The sequence below is a fragment of the Macaca thibetana genome, chromosome 8, assembly GCF_024542745.1.
Source record: "Macaca thibetana thibetana isolate TM-01 chromosome 8, ASM2454274v1, whole genome shotgun sequence".
NCBI lineage: Eukaryota > Metazoa > Chordata > Mammalia > Primates > Cercopithecidae > Macaca > Macaca thibetana.
The window spans coordinates 1,712,022-1,732,953 of NC_065585.1; the positions used below are offsets into that span (position 1 = coordinate 1,712,022).

A 20,932-nucleotide genomic window follows, 5' to 3' on the forward strand; every position below is an offset into this window, starting at 1 on the left:
AGGCCTTTCCTTGTCAGGCACAGCCACTGCCCCTGCCCCCCAGGAGGCTTTGCTTCCCCGGGTCCCTGAAGCCTGCTCTGCTGCAGGACCGAGTATCTCTCTAGCCGCAGGCCCCTGAGGAGCCCCTGCGTCTCTGGGCCCCACAGCACTGCCAGGCCCTGTGTAGAGGGACTCAGACTCTGTGTCGCAGGAAGGAATGAGTGAGTGAGTGAGGGTGTGAGCAGTGACCTGAGCCTGGCTTCCACCTGGGGGCATGGCGGGGGCCACACCACAGGATCCAGGGAGGGCAGGGGGACAGTGCGGGGAGGGTGGGGGGACAGTGCGGGGAGGGTAGGGGGGCCAGTGCAGGGAGGGTAGGGGGGCCAGTGCAGGGAGGGTAGGGGGGCCAGTGCAGGGAGGGTAGGGGGGCCAGTGCACGGAGGGTAGGGGGGCCAGTGCACGGAGGGTAGGGGGTAAAGTGCAGGGAGGGTAGGGGGTAAAGTGCAGGGAGGGTAGGGGGAACAGTGCAGGGAGGGTGGGGGGACAGTGCAGGGAGGGTAGGGGGTAAAGTGCAGGGAGGGTAGGGGGACAGTGCAGGGAGGGTAGGGGGACAGTGCAGGGAGGGCAGGGGGTAAAGTGCAGGGAGGGTAGGGGGACAGTGCAGGGAGGGTAGGGGGTAAAGTGCAGGGAGGGCAGGGGGGACAGTGCAGGGAGGGTGGGGGGACAGTGCAGGGAGGGTAGGGGGGACAGCGCAGGGAGGGTAGGGGGTAAAGTGCAGGGAGGGTGGGGGGACAGTGCGGGGAGGGTAGGGGGACAGTGCGGGGAGGGTGGGGGACAGTGCGGGGAGGGTAGGGGGAACAGTGCGGGGAGGGTGGGGGGACAGTGCGGGGAGGGTGGGGGGACAGTGCGGGGAGGGTAGGGGGGACAGCGCGGGGAGGGTGGGGGGGACAGCGCGGGGAGGGCAGGGGGTAAAGTGCAGGGAGGGCAGGGGGTAAAGTGCAGGGAGGGTAGGGGGGACAGTGCAGGGAGGGTAGGGGGTAAAGTGCAGGGAGGGTAGGGGGTAAAGTGCAGGGAGGGTGGGGGGACAGTGCAGGGAGGGTAGGGGGACAGTGCAGGGAGGGTAGGGGGACAGTGCAGGGAGGGTAGGGGGACAGTGCAGGGAGGGTAGGGTACTGTGCAGGGAGGGTAGGGGGGACAGTGCGGGGAGGGTGGGGGCCAGTGCGGGGAGGGTAGGCGGTAAAGTGCAGGGAGGGTAGGGGGGCCAATGCAGGGAGGGTAGGGGGGCCAGTGCGGGGAGGGTAGGGGGGGCAGTGCGGGGAGGGTAGGGGGGACAGTGCGGGGAGGGTAGGGGGGACAGTGCGGGGAGGGTAGGGGGGACAGTGCAGGGAGGGCAGGGGGTAAAGTGCAGGGAGGGCAGGGGGTAAAGTGCAGGGAGGGTAGGGGGGACAGTGCAGGGAGGGTAGGGGGTAAAGTGCAGGGAGGGTAGGGGGTAAAGTGCAGGGAGGGTGGGGGGACAGTGCAGGGAGGGTAGGGGGACAGTGCAGGGAGGGTAGGGGGACAGTGCAGGGAGGGTAGGGTACTGTGCAGGGAGGGTAGGGGGGACAGTGCGGGGAGGGTGGGGGCCAGTGCGGGGAGGGTAGGCGGTAAAGTGCAGGGAGGGTAGGGGGGCCAATGCAGGGAGGGTAGGGGGGCCAGTGCGGGGAGGGTAGGGGGGGCAGTGCGGGGAGGGTAGGGGGGACAGTGCGGGGAGGGTAGGGGGGACAGTGCGGGGAGGGTAGGGGGGACAGTGCGGGGAAGGTAGGGGGTAAAGTGCGGGGAGGGTAGGGGGTAAAGTGGGGGAGGGTAGGGGGTAAAGTGCCGGGAGGGTAGGGGGTAAAGTGCCGGGAGGGTAGGGGGACAGTGCGGGGAGGGTAGGGGGGACAGTGCGGGGAGGGTAGGGGGGACAGTGCGGGAGGGTAGGGGGGACAGTGCGGGGGAGGGTAGGGGGGACAGTGCGGGGAAGGTAGGGGGTAAAGTGCGGGGAGGGTAGGGGGTAAAGTGCGGGGAGGGTAGGGGGTAAAGTGCCGGGAGGGTAGGGGGTAAAGTGCCGGGAGGGTAGGGGGTAAAGTGCCGGGAGGGTAGGGGGGCCAGTGCAGGGAGGGTAGGGGGGCCAGTGCAGGGAGGGTAGGGGGGGCAGTGCAGGGAGGGTAGGGGGGTACAGTGCAGGGAGGGTAGGGGGTACAGTGCAGGGAGGGTAGGGGGTAAAGTGCAGGGAGGGTAGGGGGGACAGTGCAGGGAGGGTAGGGGGTAAAGTGCAGGGAGGGCAGGGGGTAAAGTGCAGGGAGGGCAGGGGGTAAAGTGCAGGGAGGGCAGGGGGTAAAGTGCAGGGAGGGCAGGGGGTAAAGTGCAGGGAGGGTAGGGGGGACAGTGCAGGGAGGGTAGGGGGGACAGTGCAGGGAGGGTAGGGGGTAAAGTGCAGGGAGGGTAGGGGGTAAAGTGCAGGGAGGGCAGCGGGTAAAGTGCAGGGAGGGCAGCGGGTAAAGTGCAGGGAGGGCAGGGGGACAGTGCAGGGAGGGTAGGGGGACAGTGCAGGGAGGGTGGGGGACAGTGCAGGGAGGGTAGGGGGTAAAGTGCGGGGAGGGTAGGGGGGACAGTGCGGGGAGGGTAGGGGGGACAGTGCGGGGAGGGTGGGGGGACAGTGCGGGGAGGGTAGGGGGACAGTGCGGGGAGGGTAGGGGGTAAAGTGCAGGGAGGGTAGGGGGACAGTGCAGGGAGGGTAGGGGGACAGTGCAGGGAGGGTAGGGGGGACAGTGCAGGGAGGGTAGGGGGGACAGTGCAGGGAGGGCAGGGGGTAAAGTGCAGGGAGGGCAGGGGGTAAAGTGCAGGGAGGGCAAGGGGTAAAGTGCAGGGAGGGCAAGGGGTAAAGTGCAGGGAGGGTAGGGGGACAGTGCAGGGAGGGTAGGGGGACAGTGCGGGGAGGGTGGGGGACAGTGCGGGGAGGGTAGGGGGTAAAGTGCGGGGAGGGTAGGGGGTAAAGTGCGGGGAGGGTAGGGGGGACAGTGCCGGGAGGGTGGGGGGGACAGTGCGGGGAGGGTAGGGGGGACAGTGCGGGGAGGGTAGGGGGTAAAGTGCGGGGAGGGTAGGGGGACAGTGCAGGGAGGGTAGGGGGGACAGTGCAGGGAGGGTAGGGGGTAAAGTGCAGGGAGAGTAGGGGGTAAAGTGCAGGGAGGGCAGGGGGTAAAGTGCAGGGAGGGTAGGGGACAGTGCAGGGAGGGCAGGGGGTAAAGTGCAGGGAGGGTAGGGGGTAAAGTGCAGGGAGGGTAGGGGGTAAAGTGCAGGGAGGGCAGGGGGACAGTGCAGGGAGGGTAGGGGGGACAGTGCAGGGAGGGTAGGGGGGACAGTGCAGGGAGGGTAGGGGGGGGGACAGTGCAGGGAGGGTAGGGGGGACAGTGCAGGGAGGGTAGGGGGGTAAAGTGCAGGGAGGGTAGGGGGACAGTGCGGGGAGGGTAGGGGGGCCAGTGCGGGGAGGGTGGGGGCCAGTGCGGGGAGGGTAGGGGGTAAAGTGCAGGGAGGGTAGGGGGGCCAATGCGGGGAGGGTAGGGGGGCCAGTGCGGGGAGGGTAGGGGGGCCAGTGCGGGGAGGGTAGGGGGGGCAGTGCGGGGAGGGTAGGGGGGGGACAGTGCAGGGAGGGTAGGGGGGACAGTGCGGGGAGGGTAGGGGGACAGTGCAGGGCCCGGTTCTGAGCAGGTGCTCACGGCCAGCCCCAGATACAGGAGCAGCACCTGGGATCCCAGATTCTTAGGTCAGGTGCCCGGCAAGGGACCGTGTGGCTGGGAGGATGTGGGTTCAAGGCTGTGGCGCCCCACGAGCTGGGAGCCTCCAGCCTCTCTGCTGCTGCCACAGTTTTGAGCTTCACTCTTGGTGGGTCAGGCAGGGAGCTTGTCACAGTTCGCATTGGGGACGCCTGTCGCCTAGTCCCATGAAGAACAGTTTGGGTGCCCCATGTAGTGGGCTCTGCAGGGTGAGGGGGAGGGCATAGCCTTCCTGAAAGGCCTTGGGCACGAGAGAAGCAGGCAGCTGGGCTGCAGAGCAGAGCCCAGGAGGGGTGGGCAGAGGAAGGGCAGGCTGGGCGCCCTGCTCCACAGGCCGGACTGGGCCGCTGGGGCCTTGGGCAGCCTCTTTGTGTTTCTCTGTGGGCCTGGTAGGAGAGCTGGGGCCATGTTGCTGCCCAGAGCACCTGCTGGCTGGCACACCCCCTGCCCCGTGGGTATAATTAGCGCTGTGACAGGTGCTAGGGATCGCGTGCCCAGCCCAGCCCTGACCCAGTGCGGCCTGGCCTTGGCTGACCTGCCGCACCCTCCCCTGGCCCAGCCCAAGACCCCCAGGTCTGTAGCCACACCCACCTTCCCGGGCTCCCTCTGTGCTGCCAGGATGGGCGGGCTGGGGTCTGGCAGAGGCAGCGGGTGGGCCGAGCCCTGAGCCGTGGCCTGGCTGCAGGTTCTGGGAGTCCGCAGGCTGGCCCAGCCCCGCCCTGCTCTCCGTCTGTGCCCAGGGCTTGCAGTTGCTGAGGGCCTCTTATGGGTGGGTGAGGGCCCAGGTGGAACCTCTCTGGCCTGGTGGCCTCAGCCTTCCAAGAGGAAGCCTTTGCCCCAAGACTTGGACAGAGCCTATGGGGCCCCGTGGTCACTCAGGGGGCCTGGCCTGGCCCTCCTTGCCCTCCCCGTGCAGCGCCACAGCCTCCAGCCGGCCCACCCACCCGCACCCCTTCTCTCTGCAGTGCAAGAAGAAACACACGCTGCTGTGCCCCGACTTCGCCCGCAGGGGGGCGTGTCCCCGCGGCGCCCAGTGCCAGCTGCTCCACCGCACCCAGAAACGCCACAGTCGGCGGGCAGCCACGTCCCCCGCCCCAGGGCCCAGCGACGCAGCTGCCAGGAGCAGGGCCTCGGCCAGCCACGGGCCCAGGTGATGGGGCAGTGGGCGCTGTACATGTGAGCCTGGGTGGCCCCTCCCTGTCCAGGGAGATGCTCAGGGCACTCTGGTTGAGCCCCCCAACTCCAGCTCTTTGGGCCTCAGACCCAGAAATCCCAATCCAAGGCTGGGGATCACATGACCTCCAGAGATTCCCCTACCCCACTTTCAAGTCTGGACAGAGCCAAGGGCATTCCTGGCCGATGGAGGAAGGTGGGGCTTCACAGAGACCTGCTCACTGGGAGAGGGTGGGAGGCCCAGCCCTGGGAGGAGTCTGGGGGCTCCCTCATCCAGCCCCCCTGCTATGTGGGTGTGAGAGCCCCATGGAGACCAGGAAGCCAAGGCCCTGGACGTGAGGGGCAGGCTTGTTGTGGAGCTGGGGCCTTCTCCACACCCAGCCTGTCCTTGTGGCCAAGGACCAGGCTTGACCTGTGCCTCCAGCTCACCCTGAGACCACGGGGGGCCACGGGAGCAGGAAGCAGCCAAGAGCATGGGCAGCCTGTCGCTGGGTTCCCCGCCTGTCACCCCACTTCACACGTCTGCCCCTTCCTTCCCTGCAGGAAGCCCTCGGCAGCCCAGCGCCCCATCAGGCAGACGCCCAGCTCCCCTGCCCTCACTGCAGCTGCGCTGGCTGCACCTCCCCGCTCCCCAGGGGGGTCAGCCTCTCCCTCATCCTTGAAGGCTTCCTCCTCCTCTTGTTCCTCCTCCTCCTCATCCCCTCCCGCTTCCTTGGACCACGAGGCACCATCTCTCCAGGAGGCCGCCTTAGCAGCGGCACGCTCCAACAGGCTCTGCAAGCTGCCTTCCTTCATCTCCCTGCAGTCCTCACCGAGCCCGGGAGCCCAACCCAGGGTCCGGGCCCCCAGGGCCCCCCTCACCAAGGACTCAGGTAGGCAGCGTGACCTGGCTCAAGCACAGGGGAGTTTTAAATGCCCACCTCAGACCACCACGTCAGAATCTCCAGGTGGGGCCTGGGTGAGTCCCGCAGGCGCCAGGGGTGCACCTGCCAGCCCTCGGGCAGGGCCAGCCAAGGTGCGAGTGTAGCAGTGGCCGCTGTGCAGTCTGCCCCAGCTGAGGGCTGATTTAATTAGAAAGCACCCATTTCTGTTAATTTGTTCTGGAAGATCACCACGCACTCCTGGAGAGAACAGATGTTCCCTCTCCCCCGATGAGCATTTGGGGCTTGGTAAATGGCTCCACTCAGCCTTGTTTAGGAGAGAAAAGAGGATTTTATGGCTGCAAACGACCCTTTCTGTAAACATTTTACAGCTCTCCGCGCGTTTGAGTGACGATAAACCCCACGCAGCTCGGCGGGCTGCAAATTTGTGACCATACGGCTATCATTTTATTGTCATATTTCACGGTCGTAACGTTAATGGAAGATGCTTGCTGCAGCCTTCTCCAACAGCTCCGCTGAGCACGCTCAAACGCCTGCCTCGGAGGGGCCGCCTCCTGTTCACAGCCTTCACGTCAGGGGCATGGAACCGTGGCCAGACCCTCTGCCCCACGAGACCTGGGCACCCGCTCCCTCCATCTGGGTGGGCCTCTCTGGGTTGGGGGAGCAGATGGGGCCCTGAGGCAGCCACTATTTTTTTTTTTTTTTTTTAAAGATCAGGAACCTAGCAGCCAGTTCCAGAGCCAGTGGAGGTGGGCAGGGTGCTGAGGGGTCCAGTGTGCAGCTTGGGTGGGGGCCAGGAAAGGCTGCAGAAACCTCCCCTGCTTGGCCATGGCCAGGAGCTCCGGCAGGTGGAGGTGTCTGGGACAGTCTCTGGGCAGGAAGCTGGAGCTGCTACTGGAGCGGCCACCGCAGGGGCAGGCTGACAGGGCAGAGCCTGTGTAGTCTGTAGCCTGGGTCCTGGCTGCTGGGCCCAACTCAACTGTGCGTGGGTGAGCGGGCTCATCAGCCCTGAAGAGGGGCACCTGGGCAGGGCCAGTCCTGTGGGCAGCTACACGGAGGCATCTCTATTCAGCGGGCCGCCGCGGTGCCTGTCAGGTGGTCTGGAGATCTGGGGAGGGAGGAGAGGCGCTGGCACCCAGTGAGTGAACATTCATGGGGCAGGAGCCCCTGGGCTTCCCCACTGTGGGGAACTGCTCCCTCCTACACTGCCTGCCTCCAGGCCCTGCCCGCCTCACCCTGGGGCCTCTGCTCTGCTCCTGCCCCTCCCCGCCACAGCTCATGTGCACCCCGACTTTCCACATGGAAGGTGTATCGTGGCCGCCTCACATGTCTGGCAGCCTCACTGATTGTGCGGGGTTGTCTGGTGCTGTGTGCGCCGGTACTGACGGCTCACCCTGTAGACCTTGGGGCCGGGACTGCTGCCCGCCCAAGAGGACCCTTGGACTGTAGGCAGAAGCCTCAGTTGACCTCATAGACTGAGCCTGCACCATGACTAGACAGCCACAGAGGCTCACCAGGACCCGTTGGCAGCAGGGGGCAGAAGCTGAGGCCTGTGGCCTGACTGTACTCTTCTCTCTAGAACTCGGGGGGGGTGTCTCTAGACCCTGCCATGTGTGTTTAGGCTGACAGAACTCCCCCGTCCTGAGCCCCTGACCAGGAGCTTTGCAGGCTGGGAGGTTCTTCGGGGGTTTCCTGGCACCTGACTTTTGCCATCTCTACATAGGGAAGCCTCTGCACATCAAACCGCGTCTGTGAGGACCCCAGGGACCGGCCTGTACCTACCTCAGACCCTCATCCTTGGAGAGGAAAGAGGCTCTGTCTGCCACTGTGTCCCAGAGGAGGGCCGCCTGCCACCAAGCCTCACCTGGGGGCCACAGGGACACTGCTCTGCCTGCCTGGCCCTCAACCTTCCATGACCAGCGTGTGCTCAGGGCCTGGTCTTTCTCCCCCAAGCCGGGCCCCTGTCCCCACCCCACCGCCCTCCAGGGTGCCAGGCAGGGCTGGCCTCCAGGCCTGTCCCCGACTGCCATTGGCAACAGTGGCCCTGCAGCCCCCCAGCCCTCCCCACCCAGGTCTTCGGCCCAGTGAAGAGGCCACTGGCCGGGCCTCCCAGGCAGGTGTTTTATGTTCAGCAATAAAGGTTCTGTCCGTAACTGGTTGGCTTGTCCTGACTCTTGCCACTGCCAGGTGGAAAGCACCGCGCCTCTGGGCAGGACTATGGGGCCCTTTCCTACCTCCCAGGATGGTTCAGAAGTCAGAAGGAGCTTCTCCTTGGACCTGAGCAGCACCGTCTGGGGTGGGGAAGGCCTAGGGGGCACTCTGGGGCCCCAGGTGCAACAGGCTGGAGCCATGGTGGGCGGGGCAGCTCAGCCAGCTCCCAGCTCCCCCACTCTTCACGGGTGCCCCTGCTGGAGGGGCCTGGCCAGAAGGCCTGGCTGAGGTTGTGTCAGGGACCCTGGATTGGGGGAGGCAAGTCTTGGAGGGGCACAGGCTCCTCTAGGCATCCGTTCCCACCTTCCCTCACCTCCAGAGAAATGGGGGGTTGCCCCGGGAGAGGCAGGCCAGCAACGCCTTCAGGGCCCCCACAGTGCAGCCTGGAGTCAGATGCATGAGCCTTGTGCCCTCTGCCTGCCTGGGCTCCAGGTGGGTGGCACTGCCACTGCCCAGCCCACACCCCGCAGGGCCCCTTGGCCTGGTCCACACTTGGGCGGGGAGAATGCTCCGCCCCCTCAAGGTCCTGGACCCCACCCTGGAGTGGAGCGTCCTGACGTTGGCATCAGAGGGGCCGAGGCGCGAGGCTGGTGGGATGGTTCTACCAGGGCGCGTGCTGGGTGACACGGCAGCAGTTTCCAGTTCTTTCCATGGAGGTCGTCGCTGTGACCTCTACCCTGAGCCCCTGGGACCCAGCCTGTAGCCTTGGCCCTGTTGCAGCCAGATTGGGTGGGATGGCAGATTCTGGAAGCCAGAGCTGTGGGTGGGGTGTGCCCAGCTGGCTTCTGTCCCCTCCAGCACTGGCCCAGCTCACCCAGACCCAGGTGTTGACAGGGGCTCGTGGCCTTGTTTGGGACCCCAGATTTGAGGGTGGGCACCGGGTGGACATGAGGCAGCCAGATCCTCTAACTTCACTTCGTGCCACTGGCAAGTGTCTGCTGCAGGCCCAGTGGGCAGCTGGACCCACCCATGGGTGCCACTGCTTTCAGCCGCCCTGGGGCTGGCACACGGCCCTGAAACATGAAATGTCCGTGGGTGGTGGGTGGTGGGGGGTAGGGAATAGGCGCCCCGTCCACCCAGCACCTGTCTGGGACTGTGAGCGCTGCCATCTGACACACGGCATGGCCACTTGCAGGCCTGGAGCACTGCTCGTGGGCAAGGGGTGTGACGGCAGTTCAGCGCCAGGTCCACTGTCCCCCAATGCAGCCCCCGCCCCGGAGCAGCCAGCAGGAAGGCTCAGAAAAGGCTGGCCACTGCCTTCGGGGGGCACCATGGTGTCCCAGTACCCCACCTGGGGACCTTGTGCAGCCCGGGCTCTGCCTGGTCACAAGTCCCTGCGTTTCCCCTGCATGGAGTGTGCCCATTTGGTCACATGAGGCCCCTCATGCCAAGGGGCAGCTGGCAGCAGACCAGTGACTGCCAGGGCACCTGGCCAAGGGACCCGGGAGGCTGGGACTAGGAGAGTCCCTGCCCCTGCATTGACCATGGCCCCAGCTGAGGACAGCCTGGTGGAATGTGCCCTGCTGGGGTGGTCAGACGGAGGGCTTCCTGAGGAGAGGGGTGCGTAACCCCGCACCCAAGCCCATGCGTGCAGCAGAGGGGTGTGTACTGGGGCAGCCGGAGGGAAACCCCACAGCGGAAGCACACGGCACCCTGGGGGATCCTCAGAGCCCTGGTGGGGCATGGCCGGGTCCCAGGCAGGTGATGCCCCCACCCAGCGCCAAGCAGATGGGTTTTAGGGCTGTTGCCTCGTCTGAGGGAGATGTGATGGCCACAGAGGTGGGAGCCGTGGGCAGAGTCCAGGGCCACTGCGGGAGGTGGATGGGCGAGCGGGCGGGGGGGCAGCAGTGACTTCAGAGTGTGGCTCTGTGTCCCGTGCGCCTGGAGGGGTGTCGGCTGGGCAATCGGATGCTGGCCTGGAGTCCCCTGGGGGCTGGGAGGTGACCGAAGGGTGAGTGTCTGGGGGTCAGCCGGGAGCGCCCGCACCTTCCTGGGCTAAGCCTGTGCCCATCCTGCCTCTGGGCTGAGGGCTGACCCTGCGTCGCTTAGCGCCCAGCAGCACGGGAGCTCAGAGGGCAGGGAGTTGGGCGTGTCGTGGCTGAGCGAGCGCCCTGACTGGCGCCTGGCATACAGTAGGCGCACCATCCGTGCTTGAGTAGGGGCACAAGGAAGGGCGGAGCAGCGACAGGCTAAGGAGGGACTCAGGAGGCCCTGGGCTTGTTTTTTGGTTGTTTTGTTCTTAAATGCAAATGAGCCCCTGCATGGAGGAGGGGCGCCCGACAGCAGGAGCAGGGTGGGGGTGGAGGCAGCCCCGGCAGCCCCTATCCCAGAAGACACAGAGCCTCTGTCTGCGGGACAGAGAAGGTTCTGTCTCCTGTGATCACTTCCGCCCAGCAAACGCAGGCACCGGGGGTGTGGGGGTTCTCCCACCTAAATAAATGCCTCCAAAATGACACTCCACTCCAGACCCCACGCGAGGCTCGACGCAGTTCCGAGCACTCACTCTTGGGGTGGCAGGGTGAGGTTCAGGAGGCCCACGCATGGCCTGGCAGGGTCAGCTCAGCCCTCCTGTGCCCCGTGCTCTGGCAGGGGTGGAGGAGCTGTGCCGGGACAGTCCCCTCAGGCCCCTCCCTGCCGTCAAAGGCATGAGCTCAGGGCCCCAGCAGACAGCAGACTGCGTGGGGTCCCATGGTGGACAGCAGAGAGGGCTGTGGGGGTCAGGTGGTGAACACCCCAACCTCCCTGTCCCTCCTCGTACCAGGTTTCCCTCCACCCAGAGCCCTCTGGGGACCCACGATGACTTCCTGGACCCTACACCAGCCCCCATGGGCTCTGATCTTGACCCAGCCACCCTGGGCCCTTCTGGCCCCTCCCAGGCAGTGGCTCTGGGCTCCCTGCTCCCTGGCCTAAAGGGGTGGCCCCTCCATCTGCTCAGGTGTCCATGAGGCCCCAACCCCACTAACCCAGAACTCCCCATCTAGCCAACCTTCTACCTTCCCACAAACATGTGGGGCACAGGCCTTGAGGTGGCCTCATGACCCCCCCCTCCAGCGTTCCCACCCTTGGGTGACCCCTTTCCTCCAACAGACTCGTGGAGGAAACTCGTCTGAGGCACGTGCATCCCTCCACCTTTCTCTCTTGGATGCACACACTGGGAACCAGCAGCCATGCTGTGAGGAAGCCCAACCAGCTGCGGGGAGCAGCCCTGTGGAGGTGTCATAAGCAGCTGTTTCGGCCGACAGCTGTCACCATCTGCCAGGCCTGGGTGTGAAGACCCTGCCCAATGGCACCATCCATCAGCTGACCTGTCACCCCAACCCTCAAGTCCTCCCAGCTGTCAGGACCAGAGGAAAGCTGTGCCCCTATTCCCAGGACACATCTCCCCCTTACAGAGCCCATGGATAAAATAATGCTGCCTGTGCCATCAAGCTCCAGGGGGCTTCTCAACAAGCGACCCTGGCCACCTTCCAGATGGGATGTGCCCCCTAGGCCGGCTGGCTGACATACACTAGGTGCTCAAGAGAAGCCTGCTGGGTGTATTGAGTTACCCAGCCACACAGACGGCCCCTGTGGAATTCTGTGAGGACCAAATACTGAAAGTTTGGAGGGTGTGAGAAGCCCTTGGGTGGGAGGCTGGCGGAAAGGGAGAGTGCTTCTGGGAGCCCAGGGAACAGCCGTGCACGGGTGAATTCTAGGGAGCCATCCTGGCTCGGTGGTGACAGCACCAAGCCTCGAGGAGGGCTTGGCAGGCTTGGGGTAGGTGGGTTAGGGCCGATCTTTGAGGCCACCCCAGCCTCCACCACCTTATCCCACCTCTCAGAGCAAGATGAGGCACTTAGTCTTCCTATGGGTGGTGGCAGGATGGGGGTGCCACCAAGTCCAAGCATGGCTGTGGGGTCAGTGTCCCTCAGCCTGCGGTCATAGCTGTGACCCCTGGGAGGGTTCCCATTGCAACAGCCTGGGGTCAGGCACCTCCTTCATTCCCACGGGTGTGCCAGAGTCTCCTGGGCTGGCGACCAAAAACCCTCCCCTGGTCTACTTGGCCTGACAGGAGCCACAGTGCGACGGGTTGGGGGGTCGGGTGGGGACAGTGAGGACACAGCACAATGCAAACACTCTCTCTTTCCTCTTGAACTCCCTTTCCAGCGTGCCCCAGGGCCGCCAGGGTGTGGTGCCTAGAAACGCTGCTAAACCCTTGGAGCGGCCGTGGAAGGGCCCTCTAGCCCCAAGGCGTCTTGCGGGGCTGCAGGTACAGACAACCTCGACTACCACCAGCTCTACTGCTCGGTAGCATCCTCCCTTCCCGGGCCTCCGTCTCGATGCAGGGTGCCGTAAAGGAAACCCCACACCCCTGGCTGGTGGACCACTCATGTGGTCTCAAGTCCAGGTACCTGGTGTGGGGACTTGGCTGCTGCATGCCCACTTCATTTCTTCATCTATAGAAGGCTCATGATACTGGGAGGGTGGTTGTGAGGCCACCAACCTGCAACACTGGTTGCAGCATGGAGTCCTGAATGAGCTGAAACGGGTGGGGAGCTCAGAGTCCCCTCTGAGACAAGGTCTGGGGAGAGGGGTCCCTGTAGGTGGGTCCTCATGCTGTCCTTGGCCCTGCCTTGCAGGGAGGAAGGCCTGGTCTTCCCAAATCTGCAGTCCCAGCTCTGCCCAGAGGAGTGGGAGGGTCCAGGGGAGGGCCAGGGACACCCCGAGACACCTTAGGAAGCAGGTGTTCAGTCCTCACTGCATGACCCTCTGGCTACAAAACCATCGATCTTTGTAGAGGGAAGGAGGTGAGGGCCTGGCACTAAATCAGTGGCGCCGTGACCAGGCCTCCCCATGGCCTCTGTGCAACTTATTCCAGGTTATTTTCTCTACACAGGTGGTTACATTTTAGACTTATTTTTTTAATTGTTGAAGTCATAGAACAGCAATGGAGAGAATTTAGAGCAAAACCAATAGGCCCACTTCGGGTCACTGGCCTCTGACTCTAGGGGCATCCCTCCCATCACCCGGCTCGCTGGCGTCGGGGACCTGGGGTCACAGGCCCATTGCCCATCGTCGCCTGCCTTGCCCCGTGAACCGGAGCTGTCTCCTCCCAACAAGTGCACGGCCACCAGGTGGAAATCCCCGCCTCCCTGCCTCAGTTACCCCCATCCCATCCCACTCCAGGCCCAGCAAGGCGCCTCCAGCCCCGCCGGGGGCGAAACTGGGTGGTGGGCGGCTTGGACCGGGATTCCTAACGCCCTGAGGGGCCGCCAGCCCGTGGGCCCCGCCGCCGGCGCTGCCGCTCGCACCCACCCGAGTCGTCCCGCGACCCCCACAGTCCTGCGCCCTCCGCGGCCCCCCACACGCCAGCCCTAAGCCCCCGGCCCCTCGCGCCGCCCCCCACGCGTGTGTGCCCCTCCTCCCGCCCGGTGCGTCCAGGCGCCCGGAGGTGCCGGCAACTTTGTTGATCAAATTCCTGAACGCGCCTGAGCCGCGGGCTAAATATAACCCGCTTAGCGAGCCACGCTCTGCCGGGCCGCGCGGTGTCACCCGTGTCCAGAGGCCCGGAGTTCCCGCCGCTGCCGCCGCCGCTAGCGGAGCTGCCTCCGGCCCCGAGGCCGGGCAGCGAACCCAGGGGGCCCAGGGGGCGCCCCGCCGCGTGGCCCGAAGCGGACGAGGCCCCGAGGGGGTCCCCGGGCGCGGCCCGCGTCTGCTTCTCTGGACTCTCCGGCCGCCCGGTCTGGGAGCTGAGGCCCCTGGGGACCGCAGTTGCCCCCTGCGACCGCGCGCCCTCTGCCCGTGCAGTGCCCCGTGATGGCCACCAGAGGGCCCTGCCCTCTCCTCTCGCCAGCGGCCCGTCCCCACCCCTTCCCACAGCTGTTTCCCGCAGGAGATTGACAGCTGGGCGCTGAGTTGCCATGGGGATAAGCAAATGAGGGCGGCGGGGCTGGGGCTCCGATTGGCCCGGGGGCGCGCGCCCCTCCTGGGGAGGCGGGCCCAGGCGCCCCTCTCTATAAAGGGGCGCGCGCAGCTTCGCGTTTAGCCGTGGGAGGCGGGGCCGGCCGGCGGCGCGGGTGGGGCGCGGGAGCGGGTCCGGAGCAGCCCGAGGCGGCGGCCGCGGGGAGGAGGCGGCGGCGCGGGCCTGGGATCGACCGAGACGCCCGGCCAGCGGCGCCCCTAGCGCGCCGCCCGGAGTTGACCACGTGAAACTTTTCCCTGCGCCGCTCGGCGCCGTCGCCCCGTGCCGGCGCCCCCCCGCCCCCGCCGGGACCGCCGCCCGCGGGGAGCAGGGGGGGGAGAGGCCCGCGGCTCCCCCTCCTCGCGCCGCCCGTCGGGGCGCGGCCGGGCGCGGGCCCCGGGCGATGGCCGCGGAGCTGGCGATGGGCCCCGAGCTGCCCAGCAGCCCGCTGGCCATCGAGTACGTCAACGACTTCGACCTGATGAAGTTCGAGGTGAAGAAGGAGCCGCCCGAGGCCGAACGCTTCTGCCACCGCCTGCCTCCCGGCTCGCTGTCCTCGACGCCACTCAGCACGCCCTGCTCCTCCGTGCCCTCCTCGCCCAGCTTCTGCGCGCCCAGCCCGGGCACCGGCGGCGGCGGCGCCGCGGGGGGCGGCGGCGGTGCGTCTCAGGCCGGGGGCGCCCCCGGGCCGCCGAGCGGGGGCCCCGGCGCCGTCGGGGGCACCTCGGGGAAGCCGGCGCTGGAGGATCTGTACTGGATGAGCGGCTACCAGCACCACCTCAACCCCGAGGCGCTCAACCTGACGCCCGAGGACGCGGTGGAGGCGCTCATCGGCAGCGGCCACCACGGCGCGCACCACGGCGCGCACCACCCGGCGGCCACCGCGGCCTACGAGGCTTTCCGCGGCCCGGGCTTCGCGGGCGGCGGCGGCGCGGACGACATGGGCGCCGGGCACCACCACGGCGCGCACCACGCCGCCCACCACCACCATGTCGCCCACCACCACCACCACCACCACCACCATGGCGGCGCGGGCCACGGCGGCGGCGGCGCGGGCCACCACGTGCGCCTGGAGGAGCGCTTCTCCGACGACCAGCTGGTGTCCATGTCGGTGCGCGAGCTGAACCGGCAGCTCCGCGGCTTCAGCAAGGAGGAGGTCATCCGGCTCAAGCAGAAGCGGCGCACGCTCAAGAACCGCGGCTACGCGCAGTCCTGCCGTTTCAAGCGGGTGCAGCAGCGGCACATTCTGGAGAGCGAGAAGTGCCAACTCCAGAGCCAGGTGGAGCAGCTGAAGCTGGAGGTGGGGCGCCTGGCCAAAGAGCGGGACCTGTACAAGGAGAAATACGAGAAGCTGGCGGGCCGGGGCGGCCCCGGGGGCGCAGGCGGGGCCGGTTTCCCGCGGGAGCCTTCGCCGCCGCAGGCCGGTCCCGGCGGGGCCAAGGGCGCTCCCGACTTCTTCCTGTAGGCGCCGGACCATCGCCGGGGACAAGTTCGCGCAGGCCTCGCAGGGCCTCGGCTCGGACTCCGCGGTCCAGGACGTGGACGCTAGGCCCGGCCCGGCCCGGCCGTGCTGGCCCCGCTGCCAAGTCTGCGGGCGCGGGGCTGGAGGCCCCTTCGCTCCCGGCCCCCGTTCGTGCGCGTCGGCCTGGGTCGCCCTCCTGACGTTGCGCGGAGAACGGTGATTTCCAAGGAAACTTGAGCCAGGTCTAACTTCTTTCCAAGCGTCCACTTGTACATATGTCGAACGTGGTTCTCCGTTCCCACCTTCGCCCTGCCAGCCGAGAGGGGCCGCGCTGCCGTCCCTTTCCGGGTAGCCCCTGCCTTCCCCCGCCCTCCTCCGTTCTCTTCTCAGCCTCCCTTTCCTTGCCTTTTTTAACTTCCCCTCCCCCTTTTAAAATCGGTCTTATTTTCGAAGTATTTATCTTTATTATGCTTGGTGATTAGAAAAGAAAGCCTTGGAGGAAGCCTCTTCCTTCCCCAGCCGGGGTCCGCCCTCAGTCGCGAGTCGCAGCATGAGTCGCTCGCCAGGAGGGGCCCTGCCCCTGCCTGCCCCCTCCCCGCTTGCCCCCGACCCTGTTACCGGCGTTCCCTGGAGCTCGAAACCAGGGACGTCACCTGTGCTGTGTCCAGCCTGCTGTCCTATGCTCAACGGTGGGGGGAGGGGGGTGGGTCCTGTGCTCAGCCGGGTGGGGGCTGGCCCGGACCCCGAGCTGCTGTCTCTCTATGCACCAGAACATATCTATGACTCCTGGGGAAATGTATCTTATTTTAACCTTCAAGACAAGTGAAAGAAAAAAGTAATGCACAGTATTTCTAGCAGAAAAAAAAAAAATTTTTTTAAGAGGAGGCTTGGGCCAGAGCCTCCTGGCATGAGGCGGGTGGAGAAAGTGTTTTTATTTTAATTTAAATTGTGTTTCGTTTTGTTTGTGGAATCTTTCTTTAACGCTTCATGGCTTTTTGGACTAGCTGGGGGAGAGGGCGAGGAGGCGGGTGCTCCCGGCCCTGTAGGCTGGGCCAGGCGCCTGGGGGATCCGCCCGGTTTTCCGGGGCCCTCAGGGGCCATCACTGGGATTCCAGCCGGTCCACACCCCTCCCCTGAGCACTCGGAGTGGAAGGTGCGCCCACTTGTTGAAAGTTTTGTTGTGTAGTTGGTTTTCGTTGATTTCTTTTTTCATTTGCTACGAAATTGAGAAAAAGAAAAAAATACACAAAATAAATCCGTTTAGATCCAAGTCACTGCAGCCTGGCTGTTTGTCGGTGGCTTTCAGTTTTGCTGTGTTTCTCCCAGAATCCAAGGAAGAGGAGGGCCCTGCATTGGGCTTTGTGCGGCCCTGGGTGACGGCAGGACCAGGGAGAAACTGAGCAGCGAGGCACCGTCAGCCGGCCCTTACCCTGCAGACCTGTGCCCTCTGCGTCTGCCCTTGGTGAGGAAAGACCGAGGGGCTTTTGGGGAGAGTCACTGAGGCAGGCTGCGGGTGCAGGGCAGGAGGTGTCCTTGGTGGGATGCCCCGCTGCATCCTGGTGGCCAGAACTGTCCCCAGCCCTCGGAGTCCGCCAGTCTCCCACCTGAAGGCGCAGCCTGCCCTCGTTCCTCTGAACGGCTGGGTGGGCATGGGCTGGGAGCACCGGGGAGGAGGCAGCACCCCCGAAATCTCACCCCCAGGGCGGCTGCAGGACGTGTGGTTGATGGTTCCCTCCCTTCACTGCCGGAGGAGAGGCAGACGAGGGTCCGTGGTTTGCAAATTTGGAGAGAGGACTTCTGGCCTGCAAGGGCTCCCCAGGCTTGCCTTTTTTGGGAGGGGGCTATGCTGCTTTTCCGTCGGGGGTAAACAGAGGTTCTTTCTGGGGACGGGACGGAATTATCTGTGAGTGAGTCTCCTGAGATTGTTTTATTGTTTCAAGTGGAGAGACCTGGAGGAATGCGAGTCCCTGTCGGTCTCTGCCGCCTCCCCCTTTGCTTTCGGGTCTCTGTGGGAGTTCCAGCAGAATCCCAGCAGGGGAGCTGGCCGTGAAGGCATCTCTGTGGAGGAATATGCTGGTGGGAATTAAAGAAGTGTGGGGCGGAAGATGGAATTGAAGAGACTACGTCGGCAGGGACAGTCGGGTTCCAGCCAGCCTTGAGTGGCTCAGCCGCCCGGCCGGGGCCTTCGCTCACAGAGTCCACCTCTCCCCAAGGAGGGGCAGGGAGCCTGCCTTGGGCACATTCTCGGATGGGAATCTGCTGGCTCATTTTTCGTAGTCCGAAGTTGTAAAGAGCAGAGGACATGGGACACCTTAGTTTTCACCATTGCCGCCCCCAGGAGCCCTTTGCACAGAGCCTTTTTCCTGGCCGAGAAAGTACAGGACCCAGCGGCTTCTGGAAGCCCAGATCAGAGGTAGCCTTTTTGGGGTGGGAGCGGCGGGCAGGGAGCTGTGTCACTCTCCCTGCCCCCTACCCCCACCCCAGGCGCCTGGGAGCCCCGCACTCAGGGGCCAGAACTGGGCCTCCCGGTGCACGGGGCCTGCTGGAGGCTTGCTGGGTTTGGGACTTAGAGGAACTCCGCTGCGGCGTGTGCCCGGGCTACCACCGGATCCAGCCTTCTCCGCAGCGTGCCCGGGCTGCCACCGGATCCAGCCTTCTCCACACCGTGGCGGGGCCTGAGCCAGGGAGCCTTAGCAGCTGCTGCCGCTGGAGTCAGTTCACTTTCCTATTTTCTATTTTCTCTCCCCTTTCTCTTTCTCTCTCATCTGTCCCCCTCCCCACCCCCCACCACACACAAGGTGGAGCAGGCAGGTGAGCACGGGGACTGCTTATTCCTGTGTTCCGAGACAGAGCTTTTCTGAAAACCATTTTGGGGGACCCGTGAACCCCCGTGGGAAGATGACCATGTGTGGAAAGCACCTTTGGCTGCAGTTGCACCCGTGCCCACCCACACAGCACAGGCCTGGACCAGCGGCACACACCTGACCCAGACGCCTTACAGCTTGCAGGGCTGGCTGGAGGCCTCGGTGTGACCCTTCGGTCAGGAGGGCCTGCTGCAGCCAGGCCTGGCTGGGGCTGGCAGCGGGGGAGGATGGGCAGCTCTGGGGTTCCTGGCTGAGGGAGATTATGTGGCCACGAATCGGAGAATTAGATCCCTCAGCTCCTTCTCACTGGGCCTGGGGCCCTGGAGGGCAGCAGAGCTGGAGTTGCCAACGGCACTCGTGACCACGTGTGTCCCTTGTGTGCAAGGCAGCACCAAGATGCCTGGGGCTGAGGGGAGCTGGAGGGCCTCTGGAAGGAGCGACCACACCATCCTCAGCTCAGCTCCTGGGACCCTAGCCCCTGACCCATCCTGGAAGGGCAGCTGACCCCGCCCCTACCTGGATGTCCCCAGAGGTCAGTGATGGTGCCTGACCTGGATGCCCCTCTACCCCTCCACTGCCATCACTGGGAGCCAGAGCAGGCAGGCAGGGATTCCTGGCACTTCAAAGGTGCCATCCTCTGCCTTCCTGGAGGAGGCTGCCTGGGCCCAGAGGGTGGGGCTTATCTCCCACACACCCCCGCCACCACCCCACGTGCCCACTGGGGGCCCACAGCAGGGACCCAGGTGACAGCCCTGGCCCAAGAGCTCCTGAGGGAGACACCAACCCCAGTGTCCTGTGTGTGACATTCAGCCCCCACGTGAGCCCTGGGAGAGGGGAAGCTGCGTGTGACACTCGGCCCCGCGTGAGCCCTGGGAGAAGGGGAAGCTGCGTGTGACACTCGGCCCCCGCGTGAGCCCTGGGAGAGGGGGAAGCTGCGTGTGACACTCGGCCCCCGCGTGAGCCCTGGGAGGGGGGAAGCTGAGGCCTGAGGCTGCCTTGAACAGGGATGGCACAGCACGAGGAACTTGTGATCCTGGGGCAGCTCAGATATGTGGCCCCAGGAGTTGTGTCCCACCTCCCACCAGTGGGAGCTGTCTCTTTCCAGACAGCAGGGAGAGGCTGAAGGGGCTGGCGTTAAGGCCCTGGGCCCGGGTGGACACCCATGACACACGCTGGACACACGTGCCCAGGAGCACTGGCCACACTCGCCCCCCACTCGCCTGTGCCCAGCAGCCCACCTGGATGGGCATTGGTCTCCTGCCTTAAGCCCCCCTCAACCACACGCAGGGCTTGGGCTGGGGGTGCTCACAGGAGAAGGCCAGGGCCTTCACCTCCTTCCCCTGCAATTCCCAGGCGCTGGGCCAGGTGTGGCCCTGTATCCACCCCCCCACTGCCCCCCAGCACGTCACAGTGGGTGGCTGTCAGCAGGGCCCCTCCCCAGCCTCCTATAGAGCCGGCTCTGAGATGAGGGCCAGGACAAAGCCGAGGTGTCCTCTGCCCCAGCCCGAGCACAAGGGTGGGTACGCTGTGGCACATGAACACACGCATGCATACAGCCCAGCATGTGGGAGTAGACGCACGCACACACAGACTCAACCCACCCGGACACACAACGGCAGACACCTGTGGCCCTGCGTATACCACGTGTGCACCCGGCCAGCACACATGAGGGTGGAGTTACACCCAGATGTACGCATGTGGATCCACCAGCCCCACACGCAAACCAACCTCTTGGTTTTGTCTGGGCCGGTCTTCCATGCTGAGTCCCACCTGGCCACCGTGGGCTCTGATACGGGCCTCTCCAGTGAAGTGCGGTCCTCAGCCATTGTCTGCTCAGTTCAGCCCAGCCCACCCTGTCTGGGAGGAGGGATCCTGGCCCTGCCCTGCCCTGGCTGCCTTGGCCTCTCTTGCCACCTCTCTCCCAGCCCTGGTCCTTGGAGTCACCATGAGGGGCCCAGATGCCCTCCAGGATGGAGACCTCATCCTCCACTGCCAGGTGCTGAAGGCTCCCTAGGGTCATGCCCTCTTCCAGGGATGGATGTGGGGTGCAAGGCCCAGCCACCCGCTGGTTGGAACCATCACTAACCAGCCCAGCCAATCATGGAGGGGCTGAAGGCTCCATTTGCTCAGCGGGGACTTGGCTCAGCTCTGGAGGGCCCTGAAGGGGCCTGTCCAATAGATACGCCTGTGCAGGTCACAGTGTCACCAAGGGACCTGGCCCAGGGCCAGCGCTGTGACCTGCCACTGGGTATGGCTGGGAGCCTGGGGGCCCAACACCCCCACCCTGGGCCTGGAGGAAGGGCAAAGCCGTCCCTGGCCCAGGGCTTGGGGACTCGGAACAGGGTGGGTGTCAGGAAGAACGTGGCCTTCTCCCCAGGGGACCTTGGTCTCCACACCTGCCAGCCACTCTGGGAAGCAGATACTCGGGGGCTCTGAGTCAGCCACAGAGGTGATGGGCTGACATTTGGAGGACAGGAAAGGGCCACCAGCCCTGTGCGGTCCACGCTCTCCCTTGGCCAGCCCCCACTCCTCCCTGCTGCCTTCACGGCTGAACCAGCCCTGTCTCTGCCATCCCCGGGCCTGGGTGCCTGGTCAGCAGTTCCCGGTCACGGAGTCCAGCCGAGGGCTGG

The 20,932-nt window shown here is 65.4% G+C and overlaps 2 protein-coding genes across 3 annotated transcripts in view; both read left to right on the forward strand.

The window, feature by feature from the left end:
- The window catches only part of ZC3H3 (zinc finger CCCH-type containing 3), a 106,382-nt gene extending 98,405 nt beyond the window's left edge, over window positions 1-7,977 (forward strand). For both annotated transcript variants that reach the window (XM_050801005.1, XM_050801007.1), the window contains 3 exons: window positions 4,736-4,920; window positions 5,487-5,815; window positions 7,548-7,977. In XM_050801005.1, the coding sequence (XP_050656962.1) occupies window positions 4,736-4,920; window positions 5,487-5,815; window positions 7,548-7,740 (707 nt within the window). In that variant the 3' untranslated portion in view covers window positions 7,741-7,977. The remainder of the gene's footprint in view (window positions 1-4,735; window positions 4,921-5,486; window positions 5,816-7,547) is intronic.
- Window positions 7,978-14,058: 6,081 nt separating this feature from the next.
- Window positions 14,059-15,578, forward strand: MAFA (MAF bZIP transcription factor A). Its single transcript, XM_050801044.1, has one exon. The coding sequence runs from the start codon at window positions 14,380-14,382 to the stop codon at window positions 15,439-15,441; it is 1,062 nt and encodes a 353-aa protein (XP_050657001.1). The 5' UTR covers window positions 14,059-14,379; the 3' UTR covers window positions 15,442-15,578.
- Window positions 15,579-20,932: the final 5,354 nt, after the last annotated feature.